This window comes from Cydia fagiglandana, chromosome Z (genome assembly GCF_963556715.1).
Source record: "Cydia fagiglandana chromosome Z, ilCydFagi1.1, whole genome shotgun sequence".
NCBI lineage: Eukaryota > Metazoa > Arthropoda > Insecta > Lepidoptera > Tortricidae > Cydia > Cydia fagiglandana.
In genome coordinates, this window is record NC_085959.1 from 28819976 (window position 1) to 28833054 (window position 13079).

Below are 13079 nucleotides of genomic sequence, written 5' to 3' on the forward strand. Positions count from 1 at the left end.
AGTCATTCCCTAACCATGTTTGTACATGGTAATATGTACGGTTTATACGCTGATGGGCTGCTATAGTTATCGGTGGAAGATTTAACAGCTCTACAGGTTTATTAAGCTTTGAATATAAATGTTTGGTCGAAAAAAATATTTATTATAATATTTATTCGAAAAATTTGGATCCGGAGCGTATGGGAATAATGTTGGATTTTCTCTGGAACTAAAAGGCAAACCAATATCTTCGCAGGTACTTACTACTTACAATAACAATTTGTCCTAATTTTATATTTTCTACAGGACAGACAACTTTTAAAATCTGGATATGATCAATAAAGGATAATTAAATAACTTTGTAGAAGGTATTAAGTATTCACCGATATTCACGATTGACCTCATCATAGTGAGTTTGGCCTGCCGCTGCGCCTTCTATGCCGTATATCTTGAAAACGGCTAATGGCATGAAAAAATGTTTGATATCTAACTTGTCGCAAATTTTATGCTCTACAATTCTTACCTACATGTAAAAAACGAAACGCGAAAAACCGATTTTTATGCATCGACTTTTAAGAGGACTTTTAACACGTCATAACGAAGGTGTATACGAGTTTCCAGCTTATTATCTCTCATTCCGAGGTTGACCCCCTTTTTAGGCTTAAGATGACTGGCCTATCTATTTTAACATACTTTTATAGGAAATGTGCTAATGTTGTTACAATTTTAATATAATTAACTTGATATAATATAATTTCAATTTTCGGTTGATCGCAGATGGTCGAAGACCTTCCAGTATCAGGTAACAGTTGCTTTATTAATAATGATAATCGTAAAGTCATTAAGACTCTCCTCTTGGGCACACGCGGAGCAGAATGCCAGATTGTTTGGCGTCACCATATTAATTAACCGATAACCGGGGTCAGATAACTAAACAACCGGGTTTCCTTCGAGACAACTAATGATTCATTTGGTATTTAAATATTTTTTTTATTTTTGTTAAGGTATACGTTAGCCCTCTCGCGCTCGAGAGGAGGCCTGTGCCCAGCAGTGGGACGTATATAGACTGAGATGATGATGATGATATGCTTAGAATTCAATCCGTCTATTACTTCACTGGATATCTACAAGTACCTTATATAGAAGGCAGTATAGGAGCCGTCAGATTTTTGGCGCGAGGCGTAAATGTGACGTTTATGCTTCTGATGTAGCCCACAAGATGGCAGAACCTACTATGCGCAAGGAAATGTACATACGAGAACGGTAGGATGGTAGCACTCGCTTTGACAATGTAGGTACCTACATGTGCACATATGTTTCCTATTCGGGCCACAAGATGGCAAACCCTCCAACGCGCACGGTCCCTATATAAAGAATATCGAAGTTAGGCATTTAAAAAGCGGCTAATTTTAGTCCTCCGACGCATGAACATGCGTATCTGTGGCATCGTAGCTCGGAACGTATGGACCGTTATTTTAGTGCGTTTTTGTCTTTGTCCGTAGATAGGTACTTACGGTTAGGATAAGTCAGAAAATTTGTAGTGAGATTTTTTAATTTGGAATTATTGTTCTGTAGCGTTGCGGTCGTCAGTGTCTCTCCGCGTCGTCACGCTGGGCCTGGACCAGTTGGTGTCTTGCGCTCCCTCAGCCGCCGGCCGACTTGGCAAGACATCCACATCACGATAAATTATATAGCTTTTCTACTACGTTTATACATACTTATTGTTTATTAAATTTGCCAATTAAAGTAGAGTGCATTATGGTTAGTTTTTGTTTCATTTCATAATGACAAATTATATTAAGGGTGTGTCGTAGATAGAGGTGGGCGCCGCGCCGGCGCGGTGGTAACCGGTAAAATTGGAGTTACCATGGTTACCAGTACAAATTTGACACTGGGTTAACCCCGGGTTAGTTAGGAAGCGTAACGAGGGATGTGTGTTTTTAAAACCAACTGAATCACTTTATTTGTTGTTTTCGCTCAGCGTGTAGTGGTCTTAACAAACGCATCCCTCGATACAGATGTATTGCACACAGACAAGTAGTTCATAATGGTTTTGCATTGTTTTTCGGAAACATTCGTATTTGTCATGCTAGTTCAGTAAATGTCAGTACTTTTTGTACCGAGACTGACTGAAATGGTAAGACACGTTCGTAAGTTTCTGTGAATATACACGATGGAAAATAGGGTGACTGCTATAGTTATCGGCCACTACATTACATATGCCTATGGCCTTTTCTAACAAATAATAAAGAAACAAGCCTATTGAAACCTTATAGTTAAGAGCGGCCAATAACTATTGTAGTCACCCTATGCACTACATCTGTACTCATCCTCGCTCATCGCTGGTGGAATCGCAGCCTAAACAACTAGCAATTTTATTTCGGTGGGAAAAAATCCCAGAGGTAAAATAACTAGTGGAAATAACCCAAAATTCTTTGCGAACATATTTTTGGCCCCGCTATAATTATAATATGATATCTTAACATTCACAAACAAATGTATCTATTTTCGTCTCTATAATACGTTTACTGCGAAATGTTTAATTGATTAGTATTGAGCAATAATATAACAGAACAACAGATTTCTCTCAGCGCTGCTTTATTTATCATCGGCAAAGGAATACAATAATTGTCAATCGCAGTTGTTGTTACGTAAGTAGAGGGCCTACCGCGAACAACGTTCGACGTGTTGCCTCTCTGTCATACTTACGTACTAATTTAAAAGTACGACAGAGAGGCAACACGTCGAATGTGGTTCGCGGTAGGCCCTCGGGCTAATTAAGGTCAAGCATTTCTGTCCATGGTTCCAGCCTACTTGTACCTACATCCAAATACCACCCCGACAAGACAATCGATTGCTACCCTCGATTATTAACGGTGTGACCTAGAAAGTCGGAACAACTTAAGTCAGTGGGCCAAGGTAACATGGGATAATAAACTCTACCTTTCTTGTCTCCGTGTACGATTTGATATCGCACACAAGTTTTAAAAGGCGACCCATTTGAGGGTTCCGATTAAGCTGCAATTATGCATAGATATCTATTTAATATTGTAACTACGTAGTAGTTTAGTAATTAGGTAATAAATAAGGGATTAGTGACTGTTAATGATCCAGAAATGCTCGAAAATTTCTAAGACAAAAGTGGAGGATTCCGCCAAATACGTGTGGGTGTTTAATTACTTGAGAGGCCAAATTACGAAAAACTCTAAAATCTTCCGTAATTTTTATTATAGATGCATTTTGGTGCCGTGGGACCGGACCGGACCTTGGGTTGCAATTATTGAGGTTTTCCAATTATCCAGATCCCAATTTACCAGGTTTCACTGAATGTGCACAAATAAGTTTGACAGCGATTCAGGGGCGAATCTTGCTGTCCCTTTCTAATGGATTGCACTATCCCTTTCGGCTACTTAGGGTTGTCAAAATTCAAGTCATTATCCTATTTAATATTTGGCACGGTCGTAACTCCAATTTATAATTTTATCCCAGCTAGAGATTGAAAATGTACGAGGTGCATTTAACTTTGGTCTCGAGTTGCACATACAACTTTTTATCAGCATCGAGGACATATTGTTATTATAAGAAGTAAAATAATACAAGAGGAATTCTATAAATATAATATAAATAACATTTAGGTATAGATTACACACTATGACATGATAAGCTGCATTAGACAAAGTAAATTTGCATCACCATGAGATGAGGGGTATGTCTTGGGTCGTCCCATTCGTTTTTCGTCAAGTTCTTAAATTAGTCCTATTCTGCTTTCGTCACTCATTCTACATTTGTCACAATCGTCGGTGGCTTTCAATGGTACCAGATGAGGGTGGTTGCAGCGAACTGATATACATGGAAGTATTCTGTCCGCTCAGTTATGACCCAACGTAAACTATTCGATTGTAGGCGGTGCTTACAAACTGTTCGATTCGCAACTTCAGTTCGACCGAGATGACAGTCAGTGACGGATGGCTAAATTGATTTATAAAAACAACGTTTTTTTGTAATTAAAAATGTCTTCATGTGTCGTGAAGTGGTGCAGAAGTTATTTTAGTTCATACTAAGGACAGTGGAATCACTTTTCACTTGTAGTAAACAGATAACTTCAGTAAAATTTGGAATAAACATGACGATTTATTTTCAATACTACCGTGCTAGGCTAAAACGTAACAACTGCATACGACTTTCATAACAACATACGACTTTTTAAATTGCGAGGATAATAGGGATGGTGTTATGCCAAATAAAGTAGACGATTTTATTAACTTGTGTTTAGTTTCGGTATTTTCTATATAATTATAAATATAGTAATAAATTCCTTCTTACAGATTTGTTTTTCCTTTTTTATTTCATGAGATGGAGCTATAAAAAAACTACCTAGTTATTTCAAATTAATAATCAAATTTGGTATTGTCATTTTACATTACTTTCCATTCAGATTCGCACAAGATGCTATTCGCAGAGAACTATGGAAAAAGCTGTCCAATTAGAGAGACATGAAATTGAGTGGATGCCTGTCAAGATATCTAGAATATGTTCTATTCACGAGATATACCCGTGAGATAATCATACCCGGTCTCCTATATGTAGATACATTTTTTTCTATCGCGCTTTCACTGGATTAATTTAACAAATACACACATTATCTGAAAATGTTGATCATTTGAATCCACCCTCTACGTTTACTGTCACATATATGTAGGTTCTCTCTCAAGCTATTTCCGTCAGTAGAAAAGAGCGGCAAATTTGAAAAAGTAAGCGCGCGAATGGCTGTGGTCCCATACAAAATTTTAATTTTGCACCTTTCTTTCTAATGACAAACTTGCTTGACCGGCTATATACATATAAAATATTTCCATTGGAACTGGAAGTGGGGATTTATTGTGACTCCGCCTGTTTAAATATTTTTGACCCGATTCGTGTACCCATGTAAATTTTGCAGACTGTATAGCCAGTCCGATTTCTAAGATCAAGTTCGCCATACATTTACTTACTTTATCTTAGAAAAACGGACAGACTATACTTGAACGTAACTTCGCACTGCCATACAAATTGATACTAAAATATACAAAATACTTATTATAGCGGAATACATTTATACAACAATGATATATTTACTTATGTTGAGTTAGTCTGTCATTTCATAACAACATTTTAACTAGTTATCTTTTAATCTGCATTAAATTATTATACGTGAATTATTTGACTGGTTCTTCAATGTATGGCATAAACCTATCCCTGTCCAAGTCATATTCTAATCAAATATGAACCGCGAACTCTCAGCGGCCAGTACGTACAGCAAGAAGGTTATTAGCGGATTAATGTCGCTGATTGGTAGTTATTGACATTATATGCATTTCATCTACGCTTAGCTATGTACCATTAGTATAATAAAGACGACTATTATTTCGTTTACCAGCTTTGATTACAGGCTCTGTAAGCGCGTCGTCTTATTTGAATGTAGGCGTAATTGTGTATGTGTGCTAATTGGGCCCGAGAATTTGAACGGTAATGTTCCTAAAGGCGGTTTCCATACTAAATATATGCGTTCACTGTTTGAAATAAGTACACAGCTCACTTTTAAAAACTTGTTATAATAATATAATTAACAAACGGGGTTTTGACGATGATGTATGAAGTAAAGTAATCAGTATAAATGGTACAAATGATGCATAGGCCATAACTATTTGAGGTAATAAATAACTAAGGAACCACATTTACATTTCAAAACTAATTCATTGCCTACATCTTAATTTACTAACTCTTGGCAAGCAATAACATATATTGTGGCTTTCTGACTGACCATTCTATCCAAATTTCTATTGGAGTTTTAGAATTTTAGAAAGCCAGATTAAGTATTCAGCAGTACCTACATAACGAAAATAATCAGTAAGTTGCAGGTGTTTATATTAAGCTCTATAAAGGTACAAATGTATAGAAAATTTATAAGAAACCCAAGTTTCTTTTAAATAATTATAAAAAAAGCAACATAAACAATAACATAATAAAAACCCAAAAGGACTTGTGAATCTACCTGTAGTGCCCAATTATTTTATCTTTACACTTATTGTAATCATAATCTATATTTTTCTAAATTTGAATCTACAAATACAATAATTAGTTGGTATATCCCCTTAAACGTAAAGTTCAGTCTAATTAAGACTAACAATGAGGTTTTGGAATAAGGCTGTTTTGTTTATTATCTACCTGTTACTTCATTCCCCTAATAATGTCATTACATCCACAATGTTTTTCAATTACCTCTACTTTTTAAACAAAAACTACTTTAAAATAACTCATTCCTAGTGAAGTTGTATACAAAAGTTCAGTAGAAGTAGTAAAAATATGGATCTTAGGTAGTTTCATGTATATGTGTAGTCAGGTAGTTCCAACCGAGTACCAAGTCTCAGCTGGCAGACTATCAGCGGGCACAAATTCATCATAGATTATTGGTATTGGTATTATATGAAACGTCAAGGTAAATTATACTCCATTCATATGCACAATCTTCAGTGATAGCACTTTAAGGTGAGGGGGCCAATTAATGGTATACTGCCACATGATTAGATATTTTAATGAGCAAATCATGTACCAATTAGTAATACAGTTAAATCTCCGTAATCCGGTATTTCAATGGTTCGGGACACCTACTAAAACAGGAGTGCCTTCTCTTTATAAATAGCTAAAAACCGTAAAATAATCTGATTTTTATAATATTATTTTAGTATAGTGTATTATTATATACGACATACTTAAAAAAACATCAAAATATATGCAGATTTGCTCTAACTTCCAGTAATCAGAATTATCCATTTAACTAGCTCTCATGTGTCAGCTATAGTGCCGAATTTAAGTTCTAAACTGCAAAACATATTGGTAAATGGCTGGCTACATTACAATAAATTGGCCTTCACCCTAAAATACTGACCTGCTGACACCTAAATAGATGGACTACCAAGAAAGCTCTTCATGACACCTTGGTGTGGGTAGCAAGAAATACTATAAGGGTTGCATTAATTTTTCCTTTTATTAATAGCTATAGCTACTTAATTATAATAACATATATTTAAGTAACTGAGTGCTCCCATATTTTTATTTACTTCACTGTATGTATAGGTACCAAATAAACTAAAAGATAATGTAAGTAACACACACAAGGTGGAACTACACTTGAATCTAGGTGAGTTGCAACATTTTGCATGAGAACAGTGGATATTTTAGGGTTCCCCTTGGACTCCAGTTTTTAAAAACAGTTACTCTACAAATAGAACACAGTGGCTAGAATATGAGCTACCTAGGCTGAACAACATTGGGAATTCTATAGTGATGAGCCGTTGCGCAGAAGCCTTGCAGCATGAGCTTCTTACCATTCTCAAGACATGCCCATGTTTTGCCTCTCGCCGCCAAACAGGCTTTTCGCTAACTTCAAACAATGTTAAAATATCAAAGCGTCATAAATCAGGAAACCTCATGGGGTCTTCTATGTAATCATCTGGTATAATGAACATGTCGTTGGGTATATCATTTTGGAACTCAAATTTTTGAAAAGTTATTTTTGCAGTAACTGTAGGTAAAATTGGTATATCAATTTTAACCGGGAATCCATTAGGCAACTTCATTGCAACAAACTGACGCAATTTAGCAAAATGTTTAAATGGTGCAATTACTTCTAATACATTCAGTAACATATCAACACTTAGAGGAAAGTCATCACTCATAGCAATGGTAGCTCTAAAGTTTCTGGATGACTCTTTATAAACTAGTTCTCTGCCTAGACTGGGGTATTGTCCTGGAGGTGCAGCAATATAGGTTTCCCAGTCCACTCCACTCTCTGGCGGTGGGTTTAATGATGCTCGCCTTGTTGGTTCTCCGTTAGTATCTAAATTCTGTGTATTACCTTTTGTTAGACTCTCAATTATAGCTTTATTCTTTTGCAGATCATCTGTGGACAAGTGTTCGCGTCTTTTACGTGATTCCAAGACAAGGCCAGAAATAGTATAAATATCACTTCTGTAAAGTCCGGCAACAGTCTCTTTTCGGTCTTCACGAAATATCCAGCCTGATTGTGCTCTCAAAAACGCTATACCTTTAGTAGACATTTGAGCTGCCAAAATATCACTTGACATCAGTATGTCTACTTCATCTTCTATTTCATTCTCTGTCTCCTCATAGCGCACTCTCTGATACACCTTGGCTTTGTTGTCCAGTACAGTGAGTGATTCACTAGGTTGCTTCTCTCCTTGAAATATAAATGATATGTCTCCTCTCTCCCATTTCATATCTGTAAAATCAACTAGTGTTGTGTCTAATCTAATTCCTGAACCAGATTTATAAATTTTACAAACATCAGATGGTAGAATTCTAGAGACGAGAGGGACCCATGAGTGGAAATCCCACTTTAGTTCCATGTAGAAATCTTGTATTTGGGCGAGAGCCCTAATGAGGTCAGGTCTTCTTCGTTCCATTTGTTCGCGGGCCTGCTGCTTGAGTTTGCGTACTAGAGAGGATATGGTCTGACGATCCCCATAACTGATAGCCTCGGCGAGCGGCGACCAGCCCGCGAGGTTTTTGAGCTTGACGGGTGCGCCGTGCGCCAGCAGCAGCTGCACACACTCGCGCCTTCCCAGCATCACCGCCAGGTGTAGCGCCGAGTTGCCGTGCTTGTCCTTGCGTGCCACGTCCTCCAGCCGTAGCAAAGATGACAGCTTTCGCACGTCCCCCCTGAACACGCACTCGTGCAAAGGAAACGCCTCATCCTCCTCGCTACACTTTGAATTAGACATTTCGGTCACCACACCTAAATCATCACTCCTTTAAAAGTATTCATCGTAATGAGGCGCTATTGCGAGTAATTTTACACTGAGATTAGATTAGATTAGTTTTAGCGGAAAATACACCAAGTACGAACATCATAATCGTTTTTAGTTGATACGGACAAATTACATTACATTACAAACGACTGAAACCCAAAAGCACAGCATCTGTCAGTGAAACTGTCAGTTATTCACATTAATTTAGAAGCACTGTTAAATTTTGTTGATTCTGAAACTAAAACGTTTAAACTTTTCTTTATGAAAATTATGAAAATGCCGTAACAGCTAAAGATGAACTAAAGTACGATGATAGGTACATGACAAATTGTCAATCGTAAGCTGTCGTCCGTGTACCGAACCAATTTTTTGAATATAGGTTACATATAAAAAGCATACATTTCGTACTAGCGTACTAGCACTCTACAGACCATCTACAGACGCATCAGTAGGGCTACCGCCAATACCGAAAATCGTCAATTACGGGGATTTTTCTCTGTCACTCTAATTACGCCTTCATTTGAGTAAATGAGAAAGATCCCCGCAATTTGCGAATTTCGGTTTTCGCGGTAGCCGCCCAGAAGGGCGTTCGGTCAGTTCGAACATCGAAGTTCGAAGATATCTCCACCTGTTTTAGCAATAGCTTATTGAATCAGAGTGATAGAGATAGAGTTAGACCAAGATAAGTTGGCAGCGATTTTGATAGCATAGACTGCGCAAGTGTTATTTAAACGTCATAACATAATTTCGTAGAAGTAGGCGATTTGTTACGCTAGTAGTTTCATTTGGAGGCATTTTTTTGACTTTTAGGGTTCCAATATCTCCCTATATCTAAAATTGGTAATTAAATTGGAAATTCTCGCCAATTTCATTTCTGATCAAATCGGTCGTTTTATCATCCCGTGTGGACGTCTGAACTCCATTACTATAGCTGAATGACGAATAAAAATAAAGTATAAAGGTAGAATATTACACAGAAATGAAATTGGCGGTTTGCAATTAATTACCAATTTTAGATGGTGATCTGATGTTTGAACCCTCCAAGTTAAAAAAATGCCTCCAAACGATCGTTTTCGATCGCCGATTATGACCAATATTACCTCTGAAATGAGGACACTAATTCGAGTTCGGGGGTTTAATAGAGAGCGCTCAAATCTCAACTAAAATTTAAAATTTGTGATTATCTTTTGTATATAATAGAAACATCGATTATTCTAGAAAGCATAGTGTACGTGTGGCTGTAGACACTGGATGAGATGGGCGCCATTTTTTCTCTCATCAATTTGATCATTCAGCCTAGACTGGCCTTAAAACCTTAAAGTATTTTCATGGGTGTGTATGGTACACCCTTTACAGAAAAAGTACTTGAAGAATTACACAAGATGGCGTTGACAGTGTTGTTTTGGTTAAAAAAACCATTGACATGACAGATGCGCATACCGTACTCGAACTGAAACGCCTTTTTTCCTGTTTGTTGGAATACGACGTCTAAAAACTGTCGCGCATCGTATCAATAACGTAGTTTGTGATTTTTTCTATAATATTATGGACTAAATTATCAGAGGTGTTAGTGCTCTATATCTAAAGACAAATTCGTGCTCCATTTCGATCGCATTATAGTTTGTTAAACACTTTTATTTACTGAATTTATATGTATTTAGATGTAACTTAAGTATCGGTGTGTTTATGATAGTTAACGTGCCGAAGTAAATAATCGTCGTACTTATCCATATTTACGTAGTTTTTAGATAGACATGTGCATTTCCTTTGTTTATCTTTTTATTTTAAACTCCTGTTCTGCCGTCTTTACCTTTAAAGATTATTCGAAAATATACGTATTATTATTCCATTCCTATATGCAAAAAGATTTAGTTTGAAGAGATAAGATTCTTATTATAAGCGATAATACCTGCAGATTTACAGTTATCTAGTTCTGATTGTTGATGCAAATATCAATACAAATGTAAAACTTAAGTAAATACTTTTAGTTGTGTTTGTGTAGCTTAATAAATTTAATCAATTTCTTTTTTAAACTAGGAATGATCACCATTTTAGAGGGTAGTTTCTATTGTGTTATTCAGAACTTATAAATGACTTAATTTCGGTATAAGTGATTTGGCTGTGAAACCTACAAAAAGAAGACTCCTGCACTCCTTCAGCTTTCATAGAGACAACACCATGTAAGTGTTATTATTATGTTAACTATATTTTATGCATGTTCAATATGCAAATAGTGGTGTGGAGGTTTACATATTTAGACTTAGTTTGTAATAAGCACTGATCATAGTAACACACTGCAAGTTATTGCATATACATTTTGGTAGATGGATATAAATTACAGTCCGTTTTTTTAGCATTAGAAAGAACTTCGCAGAAGTAAGCTTGTGGTTCTAAATCCGGCACTTTTAGCAGTAATAATTTGAAGTAAATTATATGTATTGACCATGCTACATTAGATAATTCAATAATTATTAACAATTAAAGAGCCTGATAAAAACTGCACGCTTGCTTCTGTGGAGTTCTTTCTAATGCTAAAAAAAACGAACTATAGTTTATGCATTTTTACTTACCATGAGTGAAGGTTTTTGGTCTGTTTTTAATATAGATTTCCATTTAATTGTTATACATATGTAGAATGGCAACAAAGAGTTTTTGGATTACTTATGGCTGCTTCTATGAAGCTACCTATGTACATAAAGAACTACAGATCTAAAATTTTAATGCTTAATTGGACTGATGTTATTTTCTTGTGGAATAATCATAATAACTAATATTAGGTATTTCTAAATATTTACCCCCTTTTTCATAAATATCTACTAAAGTTTACAAGCCGATAATAATCATTTGTCGCATTCCGATGTATTGGTTTGATGGAAAGGGACGAACAATTATTAGCGGCTTGTCAACTTTAGTAGACGCTTATGAATAAGGGGGCTAGTTTCATTATGGTGAAGGATTTAATTATTAATATGTAACATGATTTCCATTTGATCATTTACATCCTGTTTGCATTGCGTTTATTTAAAGGACATAGATATGAATAGATAAGATACATTTCTCACTCGGTAGTTTGTGACTGTTTATTTTATTAGATTGTCTTGATTTTAAGTATTGTGAAAACAAACACTACTCTTAAACGCACAAATACTACTCTTTAAACTTGGTTTTACTAAATCACCCTCATTTTAATAGACTAGTTTTAATGAGTCCTGTTAAAAATACCATAAGTGGTGAGTAGGGTGCAGTAGGTATATTTCATGCCTTACCTAGTTCTTAAGAATATACGAACCATCGCAATATTAATATTTGTTATAATAGGACTACTCTACATTAATTAATAATAGTCATCATAAAATTTATTACAAATTCCTATTAGGTCAACCGGGATAAATGCAGGTATGGGTTTTTGTGTCTAATTGTGTACTTTTTTAAGGTGGTTCGCTTTTCATACAAAATTCAATCAAAGCTCATTAAGTAACTACACACTATTAGTACACAAATATTTCCGCATTTATCTTCTTTCGAATATTCGTTTGCGCGAAATTAACAGGAAAACAATGTTTCATACAGAAATCATGCAAAAATCATAGTTAACTTTTCATCAATTTTACGTATGTATGTGTCACAAATGTCGTGTACAGATACATTTGCGACGTTGCCATACCATTTCCGACGTTGCCGGGCTGACCACGGCTCGAATTTGGAGTGCCGTCATGTTTAGTGCAATTTTGTTAACACTGATATTTGACAGGTAGTTAATTGACCTAAGCGAGAAGTTCGTCAGCTTAGCTAAGAACTATCATGGCGTGTTATGCAAACAGTCGCTTTTTTGCTTGCAAACGGAAGATTCCCGGTTCGATCCCCAGTCATTGTATGCTGGAACATAACTTTTTGTATTTTTGTTACACCTAAATTTGGTATTGTTTTTTTATTTTTATTTAATTTTTCTTATTATCATAAATAGATTATTAAGTATGGGCTACACGTATTCTTTTATTTTTACAAAGATAATTAGAAATTATACTCTTCCTAATCTCTCTGATTTTTACAATCAGGACTTCCTCACTGCAATAAAAACCGGGCAAGTGCGAGTCGGACTCGCGCACGAAGGGTTCCGTGCCATAATGCAAAAAAAAAAAACAAAAAAAAGCAAAAAAAAACGGTCACCCATCCAAGTACTGACCACTCCCGACGTTGCTTAACTTTGGTCAAAAATCACGTTTGTTGTATGGGAGCCCCATTCAAATCTTTATTTTATTCTGTTTTTAGTATTTGTTAATTGTTATAGCGGCA

At 35.9% G+C, this 13079-nt stretch overlaps 3 protein-coding genes across 4 annotated transcripts in view; 2 read left to right on the forward strand and 1 right to left on the reverse strand.

Annotated features, from left to right (window-relative positions):
* The window catches only part of LOC134678986 (coiled-coil domain-containing protein 39), a 31033-nt gene extending 29334 nt beyond the window's left edge, over positions 1 to 1699 (forward strand). Inside the window, exons 23-24 of the mRNA XM_063537752.1 lie at positions 757 to 781; positions 1555 to 1699. Coding sequence (XP_063393822.1) covers positions 757 to 781; positions 1555 to 1664 — 135 coding nt within the window. The 3' untranslated portion in view covers positions 1665 to 1699. The remainder of the gene's footprint in view (positions 1 to 756; positions 782 to 1554) is intronic.
* Positions 1700 to 5550: 3851 nt separating this feature from the next.
* On the reverse strand, positions 5551 to 9100 carry LOC134679174 (ankyrin repeat domain-containing protein 13C). The gene has a single exon (XM_063538051.1). It carries the CDS (start codon positions 8757 to 8759, stop codon positions 7428 to 7430), a length of 1332 nt encoding a protein of 443 aa, XP_063394121.1. The 5' UTR covers positions 8760 to 9100; the 3' UTR covers positions 5551 to 7427.
* Positions 9101 to 10807: 1707 nt separating this feature from the next.
* Positions 10808 to 13079, forward strand: part of LOC134679503 (TLD domain-containing protein 2) — a 125770-nt gene continuing 123498 nt past the window's right edge. For both annotated transcript variants that reach the window (XM_063538439.1, XM_063538447.1), the window contains exon 1: positions 10808 to 10966. Coding sequence is in view for 1 of the 2 variants with exons in the window: in XM_063538447.1 (XP_063394517.1) it covers positions 10965 to 10966 (2 nt within the window). In the remaining variant the exon portion in view is untranslated. The remainder of the gene's footprint in view (positions 10967 to 13079) is intronic.